General features: G+C 32.3%; 1 protein-coding gene and 1 pseudogene across 5 annotated transcripts; one reads left to right on the top strand and one right to left on the bottom strand.

Moving 5' to 3' along the window:
• Positions 1–85: 85 nt before the first annotated feature.
• LOC125052958 (sphingosine-1-phosphate lyase) lies at positions 86–24667 on the top strand. 5 transcript variants are annotated; one of them, XM_047654070.1, is made up of 20 exons: positions 86–567; positions 684–743; positions 811–948; positions 3823–4033; positions 6010–6223; positions 7383–7616; positions 8905–9114; positions 10261–10381; positions 11808–11925; positions 12718–12864; positions 14124–14244; positions 21554–21650; positions 22024–22153; positions 22446–22536; positions 22697–22859; positions 22976–23365; positions 23432–23539; positions 23614–23784; positions 23966–24045; positions 24296–24667. In XM_047654070.1, exons 3-20 carry the CDS (start codon positions 813–815, stop codon positions 24548–24550), a joined length of 2997 nt encoding a protein of 998 aa, XP_047510026.1. In that variant the 5' UTR covers positions 86–567; positions 684–743; positions 811–812; the 3' UTR covers positions 24551–24667. The 5 variants fall into 5 exon arrangements, with proteins under 5 accessions (XP_047510026.1, XP_047510025.1, XP_047510024.1 ...); XM_047654069.1 differs by lacking the exon at positions 684–743 and having other exon boundaries at positions 3823–4038; positions 6015–6223; XM_047654068.1 differs by lacking the exon at positions 684–743 and having other exon boundaries at positions 87–567.
• Positions 9663–9781, bottom strand: LOC125053441 (annotated as a pseudogene).
• Positions 24668–24694: the final 27 nt, after the last annotated feature.

The raw sequence follows: 24694 nt of genomic DNA, 5'->3' as shown, positions 1-24694 counted from the left end.
CGTACGTAGTTATGAAATTATCGCAAATGTACGATAATTATCGTACGGTTGTGAACCCTGCTTGGATATGACAATTGATAGTAAAACAAAATTTCTGAAGTTTCGCCTCGGGACCTCGGCAAGCGCCAACGGCCAATCGGTATCGCTGTCGGTTGTTCGTTTTTTTTATTGTTATTACAATTTGCTATCAAGTATTATTATTGGAGGAGAATGGAGATAAAAACAAAGATAAATTTTATTAAATAACTCTAATATCTCTTATATGTTTTCAGTTTTTTGTTAATCTATTAGTTAAATACCCCGAAAAAGTTTTATTTTCGTACATAATATATATTATAGAATTTTATTGCAATTAGTCCGACCTTCAGACATAAAAATATTTTTCAAATAGTGTTTGCTAATTATTCATTATTACATCGTTCTTACTGGTTGAGCACTAATTACTGTTGCAATAATTTTTACCTTATCTTATTACTATGATTAACAGTTCGCTGTTTTATTAATGTTAAAGATTCTATTATTTTGTGATAAGCCCAAGTTTCCTCAAATAATCCAAAACAAAAACTAGTAAGTACCTATATTTTATAATATATTAGCCTTGCAATTTCTGAACAGTTGTTTTAGAATAAAGTTAGATTGATAGGCCCCAAATGAAATTAATTTTAAAACCATTCTTTCCATAGGATATCTTATTTGACATAACATGAGTTGAGTCATCCATCTGAGGAACAAATCCTTAACATGTAATATAATTTATAATACAGTAATATGTAACAGCTTGTGTAGGCAGTTATTATATATGCATTTCAGAAATGAGTGAGCGACCACAGCCATTGAAAGCCATTAATAAATTTTTTGATGGGAGAGAGGCATGGCAAATTGTAACAATGACAGCCTCTTCTGTTTTGGCCCTTGTTTGGGCTCACAGTCTTTACAATGCAAAAGAAAGTAAGTATTTTATTATTCTTGCCACCTAAGATTTTTCTAACAAAGGCTTAAATTCTACATATTTTGTCTATATCACTAATTTTACTGCAAAACAATATTAATTTTAGACTAAATATGTTTTAGACATTTAACTAGACTTATATGTATTTAGCACATTTGGTAATAATAACTAACTTTGGTAACATTTTTAGACAAAAGATGTATAATAGAATGAGTTTTACAAAATGATTTCAGTATCCAATAATATTTCATGTCAAAATGTATGATGATTTTTGTCTATGTAATTATGTTCTAATTATTGATAACAATTTATATCAATCTAGTTACATTATTATTAGTGGATAAGATAATAAATTTGTATACTTACAACTAAATATGCAATGAAATTATTACTGTATATTAAAGATAAAATCAGTCAAAACATGAGTAAAGATTTATTAAGAAGATAGAGTTTGGTTTAGGGAAATCTACTCCTGTAGTTAAAATTATATAACAAATCCTCAATTGTTTGAATGTATCCGTTATATGCATTTTTATGCTAATAGGTAATCATTGTCTTAGACATGTCTATTTCCTTACAGTGCTTTATTTTATGTTGCTGAAAGTAAAATCGACTGGAGCTGGAGTTTGAACACTTAGATTAATTAAAGAATTGCTCCGAGGTGCTAACTAATTATCTTGTGATGAAAATAAATCATGATTTAGTAACCCATGATAAAGTAGCAAAAAAAATTGTTGATATAATCAGAATCAAACTTTAATCTAAAATTCTATTTCATATATTAAATGAAAATGAAAGAGGCCACTGCAAAATATGTTGTATGTTAGTTTCTCCTCAAGGCTGTTTTGTTTTTGTCCTAAACCAGTTATGACCAGTTTCAATATCTATCTTCTAAGATCATTTGCACAATTGTTTGACTAAGGCTGAGCAATTCTGTGACTCGCATGAATATTGCAAAGTCATGATGAATTACATTGAATTTTTCCTTGTAATTTGTATCGAGATGATATGTGATATCATTCAATTTGTATGTAGAAAATTTCCTGTTTTATTTACAAACAAATGCTAACATACTTTACATTACACATTAACATGGTATAATGTTAGATAGTAATAGCATTAGGTAATTTTATTTATGGGGAACTTCGGAATATGTTTTGGGTTTTAATTTGATTGAATTCTTGATCGAAAATCCTGGTCAATCTCAAATTGAAAGTCAAATACAAAAGATATATACATTTAGGCAACATAAGTGGCGAATTTGTGTTGGTTGTTATTTTTGTTTTACTATCAAATATTAAGTAATTAATATAAGTCTTGGAGACCAAGAACAGGCCGTTTAGCTGAAAATATCGATGTTGTGCGCGAAGTTGTGGAAGAGTGTCCAGAAACATCAACGAGGTCGCCTCGTTGATGTTTGTTGACTTGCGAGGTCGCCTCGTGCCACGCAGTTGGGCATTTCCAGACGGACCCTGCAGCGTATTTTGGTGAAAGACTTAAAGATGTTCCCGTGCGCTGCAGGGTGCACTTAGGTCTATCGGATAGACTCTATCCAATGTTGAGCCAGTTGCTTCAAGGCGTGTGGCAAAGCGTCGGATTGTCCGACCAATCGGTGCTGGTTGTTATCACTGATGAATCATTCCGTGAGAACATTGACACGATTATTCCACGTTCTTGGGGAGTAAAACGGTCCATGTTTATTTTCAGTGTATTTTACATGTGTTCACTACACAATTTTCAATAACAGAATGACAGGAAATGTCAACAATGTCGTAACCACTATTCCGACTGTTTTAATGTTTTTTTGACGTGGGTTTTTTGCAAAACATGTTATTATAAAATAACACGAGAATAATTTTATGTTCCTAAAATAGAGCACAAAAACCATAAAGATGGTTTGAGTTTAGTTTGTAATTCTACCAAATAATCATAAAAGTTAATAAGTTTAAAAACAAATAAAGAATGGTTACAATATATCTGTTTCACCAAGGTTATAATATTTCCGCGAAGAGTGGTAATAAATTATTACGTTCTAGACATTCGTCGAAATCTGCCGTCGTAAAGTGCGGTCACTGTGTCGTCAGTAATTATGTTTAAACAGTGAAACAATCGTAAGACGCTATTCCTATTCAGTCTAATTAGATAAATTACTTTAACGTACATTTATTTATGTTTTAACTATTTACGCTAAATACATACCAACAATGTTGAAATGGAAAGAGGAAAAAAATAGCTTTAGTTTTGCAAGTGAAACTTCTTTATCGGGGTTGGAAAAAATTTAGTGTACTTAACATTTTTTCGTTACGCGTCACATTTTTCGGTTACGGGTCACATGTTTCGGTTACGCGTCACATTTGACCGTTACGCGCGTCTTTTTCTTGTCCCTACCACGGTTGATTCAAAGAGATTCTAAACCATTAATAACAAAAATTTATAATAACTATAACAATGATACTAAAAATTCTATTACAATTTATGGAATTCTGTAATAATCTTTAGTGGTAATAAGGTAAAATTAAATAAGTAATTGTATTATTTGTATTCAAGTCTGTGATATTAAAAGCCTTTTGTTAAACTTTATCTAATTTAACTTTATTTAACCAATTTCTGTAAAGTTGCATATAGATAATTTTTCGAAAAATAAGGTCATAAAGAATTTTCACTTCTAACGTGTGTACACTAGTACACGCACATTTTTTTTATACATACATATTTGCATATGTGATGTACAACCTTAGTATCCTAGTAATAATAGCATTACCGGAAGTAAAAAAATAGATTTAGCTTTTCGACTTTGTTCCCTAGACCAAGCGATATATACAATAATTTGTCTATCATATTTGGCCAATTTCTAACAGATTTTTTTCCATCAGGTCCTACCACAAGGCTAAGGAAAGAGTTCTTTCGATGGCTCCGTCGTGTACCAATTGTACGTCGAAAAATTGAAGAGAAAATGAATGAAATCAAGGCGGACTTTCGCAAAGATGTGGCAAAGAGACTTGCTGGTGTCAATGTTAATAGGAAGCTCCCGGAGAACGGTCTGCCTTCAGAACGTGTTGTAGAAGAAATAAGGGATCACTTGAGCCTAGGTCAGTTGAAAAGATTCTTAGTATTATTGTAGAGAAGTGAAAGAGAAGAGTGACACAAGCTACGACTTTTTTTTATGGAACACTAGCTGACCCGACAAACGTCGTTTTGCCATGTATATCATGTGTAATAAAAAATAGGGGTTGATCGTAGAAGGGTGAAAGTTAGGGGTTGTATGTATCTTTTAATGCTGTATCATAAAAAAATAAAAACAGAAAAAATATCTAAAAATAAAAAAAAAATATTTAGGGGTGGACTACCCTTAACATTTAGGGGGATGAAAAATAGATGTCCGATTCTCAGACATACCCAATAAGCACACAAAATTTCATGAGAATCGGTCGAGCCGTTTCGGAGGAGTATGGCAACGAAAACTGTGACACGAGAATTTTATATATTAGATTAGGAAAACGAGCTGGCTGGTCACTACACCTGCAATACCTGGGGCTAGCGGGTCCGTTGCCGACATTTCAGGGAATGGTACGCTCTTTTCTTGAGAGCCCCTAAGTCGTGTCGGTTTGGAAATACCTCTGGCAGCAGGCACCACAAAAAGTAAAAGCGCTGTGTTATGGAACGCCATGCGTCGAGGTGGCGAAAAAAAAAGGGTGCGTGTATTATGTACGCGCGTAAGAAGTTATACTTCTTTGGCATTATTAAAAATAGTTCTTGATTGCATGCAAATAATTAATAACAATTAAATAATCAAAGATTGGAAATGGAGTCATAATAGTCAATAAAGTTAAGTTTACATTGGAAAAATTAAATAAATAAATATTTATTAATATTATATTTATATTTATTTTCTCATATTAATTAGTATTGATTTAAATATTCAATTTAAAACACTTCTGATTATAATTCAGACGCACATATAAAATTCGCACTTGTATAATGAAAACACGTGTTTTAAATGTAGAAACTCAAAGCATGTTGATAAATATTATAAATATAAATACACAGTGAACAGAGGCGGCGTGCGTGCCAACATGCGCCACTAACTTCATTCTGTTAATTTTGTGTCACGGTGCACGCGCATCGTAAAATTTCACTCTCATCAATTTTTCATACCGCGCCTAAAGAAGTATAACTTAAAATATAAAATCAAATATCTTTGGGTCCGCGAGATGCTGATTGAAAATTGCTACACAATAGACTTGATTTTTTGTCTTATTAATTAATTGACCTGGAGTCCTTGGTCAGTTTTCTGGTGAAACAATATTTATACCATTAGATTTATACAATAGAATGTGTGATTCCTCAGGGTGTAAGCATATTATTTGGATATAAATTAAATTTAGCAGATGTTTAAAGAGAGTTCGCAAAAGTCTTGTAATAATACACGAAATCTATACAGGTGAAACTGCAGTCGATGCTAGAATTTATAATACAGGGTGGCCAAAAAGTCGTGGATCAAACGCAAATAGGGGATAGATGAGGTCATCCGCTGCAAAAAATTGTTCTACGGGAGGTCCCTAAGCTCAACCCCTGCAGAGTTATAATTTATTTTGCGTTTTTGTAAGAAAATTGACTTATTTCACTATTTCTTATTAAAATTCGAAAAAATCTACATCCTGTATCTTTTTCATAATATCCACTAGATTGGTACGGATGGGTTCTTGCGTTGGACATACTATTTATAGTTGTTTACTGAGTGTATTGAAGATAATATTAAGTTATACGATATAAATCATAACTTTTTGGTTACTTCGGACCCCACTGAAAAAAAATTTCTCTACCGAAAAGTGACCTTAGCGCATTTAATAGGGATTCTGAAAAGATATTTTACATGGCCATAAGTCGCTCTAATATCTTTCTAGGAAGAATTACAAACAATAAAAACATATTTACTATACAAATACGCCCGTAAAAAAATCTGTACAACAGACTAAAAATATGGATCACCTCTATGTATGGGTCTGTGGTGGTATACTGATATGAGGGTAGATACAAAATAAAAATGTCATTTGATATATTTTAGGTTCCTACGACTGGAAGGGCGGCCACGTATCAGGTGCCGTATATCACACGAATGATGACATTTATCGTGTAGCGTGTGACGCGTATGCGCTAACGGCCTATACTAATCCTCTACACGCTGATGTGTTCCCGGGTATTAATAAGATGGAAGCTGAAATTGTTAGAATGGCGATCAATTTATTCCACGGAGATGACAAGTGCTGCGGCACGGTAATTATTTATTACTAGCTGACCTGGCTAACTTCGTTCCGCCCTACAACCTTATAATATCGTTGTTACTTTAATTTAACTTATTTTAGGATTTCATTAATGTTAAGTATTACATTAATACAACTCTTTTGCAAATACAGAAATGTTTTACTGCATGCCATTGCGAAAGAAGAATGGCAGTTTTACACATTAGGCATCTTCTCTCTAGCGTCAATATGGCGATACTGCATGTTAAGCACTTTCTGATATCCAACATCTTTTGATCAGGATCAAAGCATGGTTATGCATCTCCTCATTCACCTCAAGATCGGAATTTCTTGAACTGACACGAATTCGACGTAAAATGATGCGTAGTTTTGTCAACAGATGGCATCATATGGTTTTTGCATTCGTAAAATTAATTAATTTATTTATTGTTATTCGATAACTTATCCGATATTTTATTGCCTTTTCTGCTATTCGGGACGGAAACAAATCCAACAAATCAAAAACCATGGCAATCGGTCCAGCCGTTCTCGAGTTATAAGTGTTGTAACAAACACGACTTTCTTTTATATATATAGATTATTTAAATTAACGGTTAATTATTGAAGTTCAAATGTTTAATTTATTAGTTATTTACAGCCAAGTTAATTTACATTAACTTTAAAAATATCTCATTAAAGTAAATCTGAATTGCCAATATTACATACTTTAAGTACAACAATAAGTACTTTTCATTTGAAGAAACAATCACTTTTAACTTTCTTTTAATTTGTTAGTTTTGTGTAAAAGTAATTTTATCTATGGATTGCACCAACATTCAGTCTATTTTCTATCATTCATCTGTGGTCTTTAGATTGTAAGCTATTCTTTAGAATATATTTTTTTTTATTAATTTTATTATGCATCTACTATTTTATTGCATAAATTCCTGTGTCCATTCCATTGATAACTTCGGTCTTTTCTGTTGACACACGTTTTTGGGTTATGCATTTTATACCCAGAGTTTTATGTTTGACAAAAACGAGGTCGGAACGCACTGTCAGGGTGCAACTTGCAAGTATTTCTGAACCATTTCGATTTACGGGTCTTCAAAGCGTACCGGCACTCGCGAACTCTGCCCGGGTCTTTTTTTTAATTAAAAAAAAAGTTAACTCATGTTAAACTATTGTATTAGGTTACAACCGGTGGTACAGAGTCAATAATGATGGCGTGCAAGGCGTTCAGGGATCGCGCATACAACAAGGGCATAAGCAATCCTCAAATGGTACTTGCCACGACGGCTCACACCGCCTTTGACAAGGCCGCGCAATATTTAGGCATTTCGGTTGTCACTGTGCCTGTCAATCCTGACACTTTGACAGTTGACATCGACGCTGTCAAGAAGGCCATTGGACGCAGGACTTGTTTGGTAAGTTGACGTAGATATTAAGATTTTTTTTAATATAGTATACAGTAATATTATTATTACGCAGTAGTAATCTTCTCACGTAAAATTTTCTCGTGTCATGAAGTAACTATTTTTCCGCCTACCAGCTTCTTTTTAAAATAAATAAATCAATGGCGCTACAACCCTTAGGTCTGGGTCTCATATTTCTGTATCTGGTTCATGATCATCTAGTAATCTAATAGGCAAGTAGGTGATCTGTGCCTGATGTACGCCGTTGACTTTTTGGGTCCACGGCAAGCCGGTTTCCTCACGATGTTTTCCTACCGTTCGAGCGAATGTTAAATGCGCACATAGAAAGTCCATTGGTGCACAGCCGGGGATGGAACCTACGACCTCAGGGATGAGAGTCGTACGCTGAAGAGACTAGGCCAACACTCCTCACCAGCTTCTTTTAGTCTCTTAAAAATCTGCTTTGCTTTAAGTAGCTACACAGTGTTTTGGTCAGGGGGACAATTTTCAAGTCTTAACATTGTTTTTATCTGAGCGAAAATACCGTGACGTTTACGAATATTCCTCGAACTTTTTGAGAGCCTTTCAAAGCTTCCGTATATTTTCGTTTCTTTATATAACCGTTCGGACGTCTGAAATTGAACGTCATTCGATATGTCAACGCTTAGTATTCCAATGCTAGCTGAGGCTCTAAGGAGAGTGTCTTCGAAGAAAGGACTAGTGACAAAGGGGGATTTTAGCGGATAACGCGCAAACTTGTGATTCTCGATTTGGAGTCTACCCTAGTCGGAGACTCCACATAGTTTAGACTTCAGGCACAAATTTGTTTTGGTACTCGTCGACAACTGCCCGAGAAATACCTGCCTGGCCAGTATAAAGAGTATTACCTGTGCTGTATTCCGCATAGCAATGAATGTTGCTTAGTTCGGATCTAAGGACCAACTTTATTGGAAACGTTTATGTAGCAGTCTACATGACGCAGCTTTAGATATAGAATTTCTTGATTCATATTAATAATTAATATTGCGATTTAAACAGCAAACTCGACTTTATATGGACAAATTATTAGTGGTTGGTAATATAGTTACATTATTTTCCGTTAGGGGCGCTGGTATAGATTTGTTTTTGGTACCGCATTGTGGCAGCACAGATTTTATCTGCACGTATTATTCAGCCGTCTTCATTGGCGTGATGTTACCATAGACTATGGCAATATGGGTATTATTTTTCAGGACATTTCCTGTTTCATTTCCCATATATTGTTATATTGGAATTCTTACTCTGTATTGATCTATTTCAGATTGTAGGGTCAGCACCTAACTTCCCCTACGGTACAATGGATGACATCCGAGCTCTATCCAACATAGCCTTAGAGTACGAGATTCCCTTACACGTAGACGCGTGTCTTGGCGGTTTCGTGGCGTGTTTCATGCCGGATGCCGGATATCCGGTTCCCGATTTTGATTTCCGGCTACCAGGTGTCGCTAGTATGTCTGCTGATACACATAAGGTATGTTATTTAAGAATTCTTAACTCATGCGAATATTAAAAATAGCATATAAATAAACTTTAAAAAACATAGAACTCTATAGATATGTTTCGTTGATATATAAATTAAATTTAAATATTAAAGGATAATGAGCGACCGTGATTCATTATATATTTATCATGACTCAAGGTAGGATTCATCTAGGATATTGGTTGGATTCTTTTTCTGTGAATTTTTTATTGCTCTATGGGAAACTAATATTTCAAACTATAACTGCCTACTCACAGATTTGTTTTGACAACTGACAAGTTTATATAGAAGATAAACACTGTAGTCTGTGCGGACCGTCGCAGACTTTGAGGTCTCTGCAGTTCTCAATTACCTTTGTATGTTACGTTATAGTTTGACAGTAATCAGTATTATAAATAAGAAATAAAAAAACTTTAGAGGTGTCAAGGGACACCCGGATGGAACGAAATTCCTTTCGATTAATTTATATGTTAATTGGTATCATAACAGTATGATAGATTTTCTCGACACCAATCTTACGACGAAAAAAAAAAAAAAAAAACCAACATCACGAGGTGTTCTCAGGCGGTCACCCATCCAAGTACTGACCTCGCCCGACGTTGCTTAACTTCGGTGATCGGACGAGAACCGGTGTATTACAATAGACAAAAAAAGTGTCGTGACAACTTTTCGTAAGAATTTTTTTCGTCTAGCCCCCTTTCACAACGCGCGATAAGGAACTTCGTTCCAATAAAACTATATACTCTGTGAATAATGACGCATAGCTAATAAGAATTATGTAAATGTCACGCCGTTTCTTATTTACATAGTCTTTATTTAGTGCAATCACAGACTATTCTATGATTGTTGATTGTTGTAAATTTTAATACTAAAAACCTAGTATTTCATATTCCTTTTTAGATTAATTTATAGTTTGGTTTAACTATTGAATAAATAACAAGTTCTATGGCCATTTGTTGGGGGAGTACACACCGGCCATTCTCATTAAAATTTCTATAAAATTTGGCTTTGCGCGCCCGGAGCTGGTCCAGGGAACCGAGAAAGAGATAGATGCGTCAGACAATGGCGGTTTTAGTTGATATTATTCAAATTTAAAGAAAATATATAAACATAAACGTTGGTGTACTTTGATTCCAGTACGGGTTCGCGCCTAAAGGAACGTCAGTGGTACTCTATCGTCATGAAGAGTACAGGCATGGTCAGTACACGGTCACTACTGATTGGCCCGGAGGCGTCTATGGCTCGCCCACTGTTAATGGTAAAGATTCTTTTAACCAGTTAAAACTTAATTTTAACCTAACCTAACCTATATTTATATTGTATCTATGTTTTTTTAGTATCTTTGTTTCCAAGAACGTGTGCTAAATGTGTGTTTGTCCGCCAAGTTATCGGAAATTAAACATGTAGATATGAATGTTGGACTATATTCCAATTTAGAAAACAGTGAGACAGTTTCATTCAATTATGTTGTTTAATTTTTTTTTAATTATTAATAATAAATTATAACATATTACGCAAGAATCTGATGAGGAATCGCGCATTCACACTATGTCTCTCGTATGTCAAAAACCAATACGATTTTGAGAACTGAACACGTACTAATTAGAGCTAAGACTTTGAATCTAACCCATACAACTAACTAAAACACGGCTTCTTTTTAATATTTTTTCTTAATTAATATTTTGCCCCATTTGACTTTTAAATAAGTTATAATAATGCACACTAGTCGACGATATAGGAGCGATGGAGTCCAAAGATGTTGAGTGTTGCCAACATTAAAAAATATTTATTGCTCTCAAATCGTCATTTTTTATACTTACGCTGTGACAGACAGATAAGCGGGAAAGTATATGGAAAAACGTTACTATATTTATTTCGTTATTATAGCTAATTTAATAATTATAACAGATAAAGATACTGTAGTCTTTGCCGAAAGATGATCGAGATCGCTGCTAAATTACCTTTGTAATCTGTATATACCTGCTTCGACAGTACACATTGTGATAAATAAAACTACAGTGTAACAAACTCTATATAACGACACTCAAGGGACTGTGCAAATTTTGACGTTACAAAAAGTTGTCGTTAAATAGAAGAAAAATCTGTATTAGATAAAGAAAAAGTTTATTTAGACTAGTGTTAGTAATTACATTAAACCAAGTCTTATTTAAACGCTATTGCGTATTGTATTTTTTACTTGTTTTATTCATATCTTGCGATATTGAGGCATCTTTGTAATAAAGCACGTGTCAAGCAATCCCAATTTGTAAACAAAAGAACGGATTTCTTAAAATATTCGATACGTATGATACCGACAGTCGAGTTTTACGGGCTAAGACAATACAGCGGCAAAAGAACGTACACAGTACCGGAGTTTTAACTAATTTCGGCAACTTAAAAGTACTTTTTATTATTTAATTGTCGTTATTGAGGATGGGTGTAATGCTATGTAGATTGTAACATTGTATGGAAGACAAGCTAAACCAGCCAAAGCCGAGTGAAATCGACGCTTTACGGAGTGTTTCGGTAAATGGAGTTTACACAGTATATATTTTGTAAATAAGACACGTAGTAAATAAGAATTTTATCAGAGAACAGCTGCTGGTTTTCTTGTTACTCTAGTGATGTTCTGTGCTAGTAATATTACTCGTGGTATGATTGTTTTTTTTTCTGCCCTATTTTAGGCAGCCGTGCCGGTGGTTCGATCGCGGCCTGTTGGGCTAGTATGATGTATATCGGGAAGAATCGGTACGTTGAAATGACGAGGGAGATATTGCAGACGACGAACTATATACTTGAGGAGTAAGTGTTTATTAATATGTTTTTAAGTCTTCCAATATTATGGAGCGTTAAAGTATTACGTAACGAATTTTGGAGGGGGGGGGGGGGGGTTCCTTTTGTAAAACGTTACAATGCGGTCCGGGGATTGAATTACGTGTTATTGTTAATATTATTTTCGACTTTCCAGTACTTTACACCACACGATGGTAACTTTTAGGTATAAAGAGTCACTGGGTCACGAAACGTTTTACTATTGGGTACAGATAAACGTTACGGCGCGTTATATGGGGGGGGGGGGAAACAATATTCTTCAAAAATTGAGTGACGTAATACTTGAACGCTCCTTTAGGGAAAATCAGTGTTTATTTATTTATTTACACTTTGTTACATTTATACAAAACCAGATATAAGGGATGCAACGGGCGGCCTTATCGCTAATGAGTGATCACTTCCAGGCAACCATAGTAAAGTAAAAAACTAAAAATCAACTTAGTCAATTTATTGCATCAACCGACTAATACAAATATCAACAAACTTATAACATTGCATGTTTGTTGGGATAAATAACTTAATCCTAAGTTCAGAGTCGTTCATTAAGCGTTAATGGTCACTCAAAAACCGATAGCGCTCAGAATTCTGAATTGCTTTTGATATTTCTTTGATAGCATGATGATCGGCTTTTTGTTCTTCACCAAGTTTTCCTTACCCGTTGCCGATGTCCATTAAAGGTTAACACTTTATAGGCCTATAGGCCACATACACATAGGCCTGTTCGTTGTCTCCTGTAAAACGTATACATTTTTATTGCCACAGACTCCGAAAGATAAAGGGTATCTTCATATTCGGAAAACCTGCGACTACCGTCATCGCATTCGGCTCGAAGCAATTCGATATATTCAAAATGGCCGATTTGTTACACAAAAAGGGGTGGAGTTTGAATGCACTACAATTTCCGTCTGGGTAAGTTGGTGTTTCAATTAATATTCATTTTTAAATCAAAATTTACATAACTTTTTAGGTCTGGGCCTCAAATTTCTGTATCTGTTTCGTGATAATTTGCCAATATAGGCAATTTGGGTCTAAGGCAAGCCGGTGTATGTTTTCACCATTTGAGCGAATGTTGAACACGCACATAGAACGTCCATTGGTGCACAGCCGGGGCTCAAACCTACGACAGGGATGACATCCACTAGGCCACCACTACTCTAGTATTATTCTCGATAAATAACTATTAATTATTGAATATCTAATGTTATATGAACGTCAATATATAGATATAATATATGTATTCAGAGAGATATTTCATTAATAATTTATTTGAATTGGATTATTATGATGTCTTAGTTATGAGACACTTTGAACTCGCTTTTAATTTGGGCGAAAGGTGAATTTTATTACATATTATTAGTTTCAAGAACTTATAAAAATGTTATTAAAATGGTTGCAATTTCTGCACATTGTTGCTTTCTATAATAATAAAGGGAACTTGACTTTTACTGAAACTTTTTAAATTAAATTCAATGTAAAACATTCATTATCAACATAAAACTAGACTACATAACAACGTCATACGATCGCTATGAACAGAGCATCAATGAAAAATTTGGCTTAAGTTGGAAAAATCATTTCCTTTTCAAAGTTTTCCATTTTGGTTAAATACTACATATATCAAATTTAGAGTTAATTAAAAAACATATTGATACATTAGCAATATTTTTCTTGTTTCTGTTTTATATGCACTAAAAATCTTAAATAAAAATGAATCGCAAAATATATATTTTTTTTTAATATATCACTTTTCTACTCCCCTGCCATTGCGTCCAGGGACTTTTTCACATCACACGTCTCGCGAAAGACGCCCCGGCTACATGTGTAATATTTTTGTTTACAATATTCATGGGCGAGCCGGGACGCAATTCCTCGCGAGACCCGTGCGCAAAATATGTTGCTAAGCTCAAAACACGTAGACGGCAGGACAAACTTCAGTACAGTTTTTTTTAAATTTACTCCTTGAAATTTATGGAAGGTATTTTATGGAGATAAAAATTGGAAAAGTACGAGTTTTTTTCTTTAGTACTTAGGTTTTTATACTGGAAAAGCGAACGGTCTTTATGTATGTATTAAAAAGGTTTAGTAAAAAATCATGTTAAGGCGAAACGAAGTGCGCGGGGGAGCTAGTAAGAAATAAAATTAAGTTAATATGTATTTGTTCCGCCTAGGATCCACATCTGTGTGACCCACGCCCACACAGCAGAAGGCGTGGCGGAACGCTTTGTCAATGATACTCGCGTAGTTGCAGCGGAGTGCTTGAAGGCTGGCGATGCTCCTGTCGAAGGAAAGGTAATATTTACCATTATTCAAAATCAAAATCAAAATACGTTTATTCAATTTAGATGCTTCTTAGAGCATGCTTATGAATGTCAGCAACGTTTACAAAATTCACGAAAGAGCAGGACTACGCCCTCCGTTCGCAAAACTACCAGGAGGCCTTGTTCTGAGAAGAACGGGCAAGAAACTCAGCAAGTTTTGCCCTCCCTTTACATTACAATTATTCAAAGGAAAATGTCATAAACCACAACGTATTAACTATAATATTCACACAAAACACTTTACACATATAAAGTATGTAGGGAAAAACCGACGTAGTTGTTCGAACTAATGTTTACGTGTAATTTTATTTACAAAAATTATATACTTTAATGTATGTACAGCATAATGTGTGACAACAGCAAAAAGTCTCCATTTAATACGGTCTACATACCTTTCTCGATTCATCCACATTTATGATATTCCCCATGCGTGCTCGACGATTATGGAGACTTGACGGAATTTTACTGTTGATTTTTGTGTAGTGTTAAATTTTTATAAGTGTATGATACTAAGTGTTCCTAAACTAATGTTTAGTTAGTTTATTGCTTCTTTGGTAGATATCTAATTGGATTACAATGATTTTATTGTTATTAATCCATTAAAGATTTGTTTAATGGCGTAAAAAGAACTTTTTATTTAGTTAATAAGTTAGCTATAAATCTTTCTCAATAAATAAAATAAAAATGACAGTCAGAAGTATCGTGGCTTACGGAGATGATCCCATATAAGCCGTTCAAGTATTACGTAAGCAGATTTACTGCAATTTATCCCCCCCGCTCTTCAGCCCAGCAAAAGTAAGCAAAAAATATAGTGCATAAACGTATTAATTTTTTCTAGGAATCCTCGATAATGCATTTCGTTTTCAAGCATAGATGTGGGTATGGGTAAAAAAGTAAATAATTAAAATCAGAGAATATAGTGCTTACGTAATACTTGAACGGCCCCTAACCTCACAAAGTTTACCTCTATAATATTAGATATAAGTCGGTTATCGAAAGCTGGCGCGTTCACAGTACTCACACTAATGCAATTTCACTATACAGTATGTTTAAAAATATGCCTTTTTTTGCCAAGCTATATTTAGTCTACTCTGGTTTTAGTAAGGTTGGGTGGGTTGGGTTTTGTGTTTTTTTCTGGATATGATATATTATTTGGATTGCGTACTTCACTAAGAATTCTTTCATTAAACTGTTTTTATTACGATGCTTAAAATAATTAAAAACATTGTACACTATTTCAAGAGATTGTCCTGTTAATGTTCTGCCGGAACCAATTATTTCATAAGACATTTTTTTCTAAGTATTCTAACTTCCAACCAAATAAGTAAACAATCACAGACAAAATAATAACGAGAAAAAAGATCAACATGTATTTATAAACAGTAGCAAAAGCAAAACAATAACTGTCTCTTTTATACTCATAAGCTTGACCGAGCGCGAGAGAGACGGACAGTCTTTTCATGATGCATATTCAGTGTGACGTCACGCCTCGCGCTTATTCACAGACACTACACAATCACAAAGTGTAAATGTGTTGAAGCCGCCAGCTTTAGATAACAGACCTATACAGTATCTTGATTCTCACATACATACTTATTTAACAAACTAATAAATTTCAATTCGCAGATGGCCATTTACGGCGTCGCCCAGGGCATCTCGGATCGCAGTCTGGTTTCAGATATTACAAAACATTTCATTGACTCCATGTACTATTTGCCCACGGAGCAGGACTACGATAAAAAATAATTTCTTGTGTATTAAATTGTTTATGTACTAACTATATTTTCAATACATTATTTTAAACGATTATATTTTTATGACAATTGTGATACACGGGAAGAAAATATTTTCTAAATTTAAGTTTTTATTTAATAAATTTAAGTATACGATGTTTATTTAAAAATACGTAAAAGCAATTTATTTTAATAGTAATTATTAAAATATTCTTTTGAAATATGGCAACTTATAAATGTTGTCAAAAGTGCATTAATGAATATATTTGTTTTTTTTTCTTAAATTTTATTTATAATTGTTTTGGGGCCATTCGACACTATTGTAATAAACAAAATAAGTATAATAATTGTTTTAGGGTGAAATATATATTTTTTAATTTAAGGTATATTATTATTGTATAAATAAACTAGCAAAGTCCAAGATCGTGTATAAATTTTATAATCTGTGTTTTTACTAACAGCACTTTGTAAAACAACTGTTATTCTTTAATAAATTTTAATCAATAAATGGATTTTATTTATCAAAATAGATTTCCTATCTTTATGTAAAAATTATTCTTATTTGTTCAGAATTATTTGTTATTACTAGTGGACCCGATAGACCCGGTACACGTCTTAAAATAAAAATTGAAGCTAAGAATTCATTCCTGTATCCACTTGAATACAAACAAAATTTCATCAATTTAGGAGCATGTACAATTTTTATTTATAAAGGAAGTTCGAGTTTTGTGCTTACCAACATATTTTGCAATTCATTTTTATTTACAATCATACACTTGATATTAATTATTAAAAACATTTACATAGGCTTATCCTTATCACTACTATTCTAAACGCCAGTAAAGAAAACGGTGAATGTGAAGTACGATAGATAATACAAAAAAAGGATAATAAATATTTAATATAATATAATCTGAACTTAAATGTTGCCTACATTGGTCATAAGAATGAAAAAATACAGCTATTCGAAGCTTTGCAGGGAATTAAACAAGTAAAATCCTACTGAATATGTGAGAAATTTAAAAGGATTTTTTTTATGGCAATAGTTTTAACTTTATGCCACTTTCAAGTAAAATGTTGGGAAACTACACGCGAGAAAAAATAAACAAAGACATCAAAAGGAATCAAAGGGATAATCTAGTTAAAAACAAATAGAATATGCGTGAAGTTAGCAGCTATGCCAAGAATTTTGAATGACTATAATGACCTTTGTAGTACCTTTTAAACAAATAAAGGAGTTTTAATTATTTTTCAAAGAAATTTAGCAATGCTTTTTAACAAAGACCTATTGTTACTTAGTTAAAAGGTTATAAAACATACCTAGTTATTAAATAAATAAAATAATAATAATTATCAATATTAATTAATAATTGAATAATACACTAAATATTAAATATTATTAAATTATTAACGTTAAATATTTATTATTAATTATTTAATATTTAAAAAAATAAAGAAAGCCAAAGAAGTATAACTTACGCGCGTACATAAGTAGGTACACGCACCCTTTTTTATTGATTATGAAAGATGATATATTATAATACAATAAAGGATAAATAGTCTAGTCGACAAGTTGAAAATGGAACAAAATAGAGATACTGCTCTTAAAATTATGTGCGATAGCTCATTGGAACCGGAATGACGCCTAGAAAAATGTGCTAAAAGCGTGTATTAGCACATAAAAAATTGCAAAAGTTATAGACAATTAAAGATGAAAAAAAAATGGCATTTAGTTTTTTGCCAATATTTAATAAACTATTAATATTTAAGAAATTTCAAATAAAGATTCTGAAAGAAGAGGAAATTTCCAATAAAAAACTCCTAACTCTCGGAACTCTATCTCCATTATTTATAACTTTAATTTAACGCTGAAAATAGGTCTGCGGGTGACATTTTTAGGATTCGCGCGTGGCGTCAAAAGCGACTACGGCACATTAATTAATTTATTTAAGGTATTGAATATTTTTTTTTAAATTTGAAAAAATTATGGTGTGTTCTGAACACTATAATCAATTTATTCCCGTTGAAAATTTTACTTAAAGTTAATTTTTCAACAAGTTAAATAATTGTTAACAAACGAAATTTTCTCGAACGACCGTCTTAATTGTAAGTGAAAAAAAATGTTTAAATAATGGTCGTAAAAATATTTCGCTTCGTAGAGCCTTTCTTACATACATACTTAACAAGATCGTGCCATAAAAGTTAAAAAAATATTTATACTTTGTTTATAACATTTTTTTTACTTAAACAAAAACTTAAAAATCCATGTAATGTTGTTAAAAAAATTTTTTTTTTTCTAAATCATCATATAATCGTTTTTTTATTAATACAAGATATTTATTGATTTGCAAAAAAAAAAATTCCCGCCATTTGTTGATAAATTTTTTTTTAACAAATTGAATAAATAAATATTTTTAAAAAAAAATTTAACACAACTTTATTACATTAAAAATTTTATGATTTTTAAAAAAATTTTTTTTCCTAAATAACAATTTTTAATTGTTTATAATCGTTTTTTTTAATTTTCTATTGTTTAAATAATTAGTTAAAAAAATTTTTTTTTCTAAAAGTCATAATTGACAGTCCTCTATAAAGTAACAGAAAAAAATTTTTTTTTAATCAACAATTCTATTGTTTATTAACTTACCAAGTTGTTATAAACAAATATTCAACTTTTTTTTATTTTTTTTCTAAAACTTCTAAAATTAACAAAAACAACCATATATAACAAAGTTTAGAAAAAATTTTTTTGTAAATTTTTTGATTATCATGAATATTACTTTTATTTAAAATTAAAATTTTTTTTTTTCTATACTTTGTTATATATGGTTGTTTTTGTTAATTTTAGAAGTTTTAGAAAAAAAATAAAAAAAAGTTGAATATTTGTTTATAACAACTTGGTAAGTTAATAAACAATAGAATTGTTGATTAAAAAAAAATTTTTTTCTGTTACTTTATAGAGGACTGTCAATTATGACTTTTAGAAAAAAAAAATTTTTTAACTAATTATTTAAACAATAGAAAATTAAAAAAAACGATTATAAAGAATAAAAAATTGTTATTTAGGAAAAAAAATTTTTTTAAAAATCATAAAATTTTTAATGTAATAAAGTTGTGTTAAATTTTTTTTAAAAAATATTTATTTATTCAATTTGTTAAAAAAAAATTTATCAACAAATGGCGGGAATTTTTTTTTTGCAAATCAATAAATATCTTGTATTAATAAAAAAACGATTATATGATGATTTAGAAAAAAAAAATTTTTTTTAACAACATTACATGGATTTTTAAGTTTTTGTTTAAGTAAAAAAAATGTTATAAACAAAGTATAAATATTTTTTTAACTTTTATGGCACGATCTTGTTAAGTATGTATGTAAGAAAGGCTCTACGAAGCGAAATATTTTTACGACCATTATTTAAACATTTTTTTTCACTTACAATTAAGACGGTCGTTCGAGAAAATTTCGTTTGTTAACAATTATTTAACTTGTTGAAAAATTAACTTTAAGTAAAATTTTCAACGGGAATAAATTGATTATAGTGTTCAGAACACACCATAATTTTTTCAAATTTAAAAAAAAATATTCAATACCTTAAATAAATTAATTAATGTGCCGTAGTCGCTTTTGACGCCACGTGCGAATCCTAAAAATGTCACCCGCAGACCTATTTTCAGCGTTAAATTAAAGTTATAAATAATGGAGATAGAGTTCCGAGAGTTAGGAGTTTTTTATTGGAAATTTCCTCTTCTTTCAGAATCTTTATTTGAAATTTCTTAAATATTAATAGTTTATTAAATATTGGCAAAAAACTAAATGCCATTTTTTTTTCATCTTTAATTGTCTATAACTTTTGCAATTTTTTATGTGCTAATACACGCTTTTAGCACATTTTTCTAGGCGTCATTCCGGTTCGATTGAGCTATCGCACATAATTTTAAGAGCAGTATCTCTATTTTGTTCCATTTTCAACTTGTCGACTAGACTAAAAGCAAAAGGCAGGAGATTTGGAAACGGAACATGTAGTAATTGTAAGGAATTCAGGTGGTTCAATTGAGGTGCGGTCAACAAGAAAAGAAAATATGGTCGAGGTCACCAATATCTTCTCCACACTCACAAATAAGTATTTGTATATCTAAAATGATTTGTATTCAATAGACAGTCATTCATCTTCTGTGGCCGCAATTCTTGCGATTGTCATGCTTGATGACACTTGATGACACTATCAAGGTATTGCAAGATTTTTTAAAATGTAAATCAAAATTCTAAAATGAGATGGCTGGCAGTGCTAATGTTTAGTTTACAAATTTTGACGTTACCTGGGTCCGTTAATTACTGTGGTGCACGGATGTGTGGGCATACGGACCAACATACATTCTGTAGATTCTCAGTAAGACCAATATTTTATACTTTTAAAGGCGGAAACACATTAAAACGCCACGCGACGCAACGTGTCGACACCCGATGTCCATCGTGCACATTACCAACACGCGACACCACGACACGCTTGCAAATTCAGAAGTCATTTAGATGACAATAGTGAAGGTGTATTGTCGTGTGCTGATTGTGCTATGGGTTTAATAAATAACGAGTCAGATGAAGATTTTGAAGAATATTTGATGCAAATTTGGGGTTTGCAAACTTAAACGACTTAAGAAAAAAATAATGACTAGGCGTTACTGGGTACATGAAATAAATCAAAAGAGTGAATATCATACTCTACATGCAGACTTACTTCAAGGTGATGGAAGATTTCATATGTACTTTCGGGTTACTAAAACACAATTTGAGGAAATACACGTTTTTATTAAAAAGGACATATACAAGAAAATAGTACCTACAATTTGATTCGACTCAACACGCGTCGCGCTGCATCGGGTCGCGTGGCGTTTTAATAATGTGTTTCCGCCATTATAATTTTATACTTACTAACGTCAGTGATATAAAATTAAAAAAAACATTTATCAGAGTCCTGGATTGTCATGTATGGGTTATATACACGCACCACTGTCACACGAGGACAAATCCCGAATTCTTGCGAGATTAAATAGACGTAGAAGCGATGTTGCTTTGGGATATAACGACTGGCCACCCGCCGCCGATATGTTAAAATTGGTAATAACATTAAAACTAGCCCCGCAGTTTCAGTCAATTTTGTTTGGTTTTAGCGTGATGTTGCGATCCTCAATGAATGGATAAAATATCCAAAGGAAAGACTTTTTAAGTCAAAGATAAACGCAATCATTAATTAAACAAAGATTTTAGATTTACAATATTAGTATATTGTTAGAGGACTGTATTGCTTGCATTTTTAACAAGGCATTAAAGTGTTATGTTTATTGCAAATAATGCTTGCATTTTCATGTAGAAGGCTGGCTTTGTAAAGCACTAAGCGTAACAATATTTTAATAAAATAAAAATCTAATAGTATTAATATTGCTGGGAATGGAACATTTTAAAGGCGCTGAATGTTCAGTGTGCGAAAAACCACAATCTCATTCAATATTAGAATTACAGAAGCAACTGTTTTTTCTATATTATTATAGCGATGGGTTGAAGAACTAGCCCGCGAAGCGCAACTCTGGGCAGATCAGTGTAGACCTCCGGAACAACTAGAGGAGCACGACCTTTGCCGCGATCTGTGTATGTACATTTTACCATGTTGAAGTACGCTACAATGATTTGTGAAACTTCACTTCCCAAAGTACCCATTACCAGAATGTATATATTTTTTTGGCCTGTCGCATTTAGAGATTGTTTACTTTTTATTAAACGTATTCAAGATGTACCAAGTTAGTCTTCCAATATTTTAACAGAAGTAAACAAAACTTAAAAAATATTTGAATATACATATTTAAAATGCTCTAATGGGACTGATTTAGGTTTTGAAAAAGCAGGACAAAAATTTAAGGCATTTTTGGATTTCGTTATCTAAGTCTAGTCTTATACTGATATTTTACTAAGGTATTTAGATATTTGTCTATCGCTTATATTGTCTAAAGCATAAAACTTACAGACTCAACAACCGTAGGACAATGCGTTGCCTCAATAGTAGGCGAAGCGCCAGGACTCCGCCCTGAAACAATGGTCGACATTTGGTATATGCAAAGAATATCATATGAAGGCAACTTTACTTCTTATGTACCGTTAGTATTTTCATCAGCTTGTACATTACAATTGCATATCGTATTAGATATATTACCACTTGTTTAAGGCGTATCAGATTTAATAAATCCTTGAGAAAATCGTACCCAATACATGAAAATAAAATATAGATCCAAAAAATATTTACATACCGTACAGTAGCATAAGCGACCATTAGAAATTTATTATTAAAACATTTCAGTGCAATAATACAGTTTTAAACAAATTTATATAAATTCTACGATAATCATGCTGGGGCTTGTGTACTCTGAATTATATTTTATTTACTTTCAGACCTGTAAGATCGAGCCAATATTACGGAGATTTTGCACAATTAGTTTGGTCTCGAACATATATGGTTGGATGTGGGAGAAGTCGATTCATGGTAATTAGTATTTGATTAAATAAATTTTACTTGCTTCTTGTAGTATTAGCTATATTTTATTAAAAATGTACCACGGAAGAGCTGTCGTCATCCACACACAGGGGCACCTATGTGTGAGCATGTTAACAATTTGTCACAACCTTTTTTACAATTGTTTTAGGCACCTTGGCGTGGCCGTTTACGCAGTGTGGAACGGCTTGTATGTAACTTTGCGCCGCGTGGTCCGGTATCCTTTCGTGCCTTGTGGACTCTTGGACGACCTGCCTCCATCTGTCCGCCACGATCAAGACCTGATACTCATGTACCAGGGCTTTGCAGTTTTCGTACGTTGCTACTATATTCTTAATTATTCAATATGTTATGACCATACTGGTCAACGTAACTCGTTTTAGAATTCTTCAGAAAATACTATAGTTTCAGTAAATGAGTTTTATTTCAGAGAACAATTTGAATGATTCAGATGATAAATATAATAAACACAGCGCTGAAGAGCATTTATTGCTAAACACAGTACTTGAAGTAGAAACCAATGATACACATGATCATATTGGACTGTTCGACGAGTATTACTTAAAGAAAGTAGCTATATCTAATTTGAGTTTAAATCCAACTGATATGTATAAAGATTTCGTACACACAAAAGATATAATCGAAGATTTCGAACTAGAAGAGCAAGTTAATGAAAAATCAACACATTCCTTTAATGTGGAATTAGAAAATGGGGTAACTAAAAAAATAGAGGAGAAGAAAAAAGTTCGAATGTTAGGACGATACAAATCGTTTGATTTAGAAGACTTGGAAGATCAAAATACATCTAAGAACTTAAAAAGTAAGTTGTTAAAATAGTGACGTAATAACAATGGATGTTCTTTCTAAGGTTGAAACCGTGTTACAGATGTCCAAGTTGAAGAAACGACAAAGTTCAACGAACTTTATGCTGATCTGGAGTATTTGGATGTGGAGAAAATTTATGACACTGTAACAAATGATATAACACTTAAAAGTATAAAAACTGATATTAAAGTTATAAAGAACGTTAAACAAAGAGCTCGATTTAAGCTGATACTCATTTTACAGATGACACCGAAGATTTAAGAAGCAATGATAAAGATGGATCCTTTAAACTTGAAACAAATACATCTAATCCATTAAATATGACAAGATTGAATCAGATAATACTTCCAAATACAACGGTATTTTCAAACCAAACAACGAAACATGATGATTTAGACGACTATCTTGCGGATCGTAAGTGCGGTGTTGTGCAGTGATAAAAAAAAATTACGTCATAAAATTAAATTCAACTTAATTTCTTTTTATTTGTAATGTTTTATTTTTAAGCCTAAATTTAAGCAAATATATTGTTTTAAAGATTCTAAATAAATAACATAATTAACCGTTTTAAATAACTTTACTTTTTTGTGCGCAGCTGAAACCTTTAGACAACTACAAGAAGCGCTAGATAGGATGGAGAACAGTCTAGCTGGTCCAGTTTCAACAGTTGGAAAGGTTGTATTTTGTTTTGTTAATTATTGGCATAACAATTCGGCTTAGTACTTAGTAATACTAAGACGAATTCTCTTTTGAAATCCAATGCAAAACGTTGCGGATGTCCAAATTCATAAATTATGTTCCTAATGAATTTGTTTAAATGTGTTACAAAGTATTAGATGTGTATACTCGGGTAACCAAATAAAATCTAAAAAAATAATGCTTGCAGCTCCATGGGCACATTATTAAACTATTTATTTCACCTCAGGTCCGACGCGAACTAAGAACACTGCCACCAAACAAAACTTCAATAAATAGAAGCAAACAAAATATCATGACTCCAGAAGAGCTTCAAGCGGAAATAGAACGGAATAGAACCTTAGATAGAGGGCCTATGTTAAACATGGTGCTAAAATACTTGCCATATCTAAAACCCTACGAAAAAACGATTATGGGTGAAGTTACAAGTAACAGTGTTGCAAGAATATTGCCGAATGTATTGGCTTTACTTTTGTGTTTGTGATTTAAGCATTTGATATTTTAGATTATTTATTTTAAATATTTCATAGATATTTAACAATATTAATGTATTACCTTTTACTGTCGAATTGTAATGTTCAATAAATAAATTTGAATTTTTTGTTATTTCTTAAATTCTCACATACAC

Source organism: Pieris napi, chromosome 10 (genome assembly GCF_905475465.1).
Source record: "Pieris napi chromosome 10, ilPieNapi1.2, whole genome shotgun sequence".
NCBI classification, from domain to species: Eukaryota; Metazoa; Arthropoda; class Insecta; order Lepidoptera; family Pieridae; genus Pieris; species Pieris napi.
This window is presented reverse-complemented; position numbering and strand designations above follow the sequence as displayed.

Bases quoted from the DNA above. Each gene is read 5' to 3' on its own strand.
- LOC125052958 (XM_047654069.1), top strand. From the start codon at position 813: ATGAGTGAGCGACCACAGCCATTGAAAGCCATTAATAAATTTTTTGAT. The intron at 7,617-8,904 runs GTAAGTTGACGT...GATCTATTTCAG, and splicing joins TTGGACGCAGGACTTGTTTG to ATTGTAGGGTCAGCACCTAA. The intron at 21,651-22,023 runs GTATGTACATTT...TAAAACTTACAG, and splicing joins CGACCTTTGCCGCGATCTGT to ACTCAACAACCGTAGGACAA.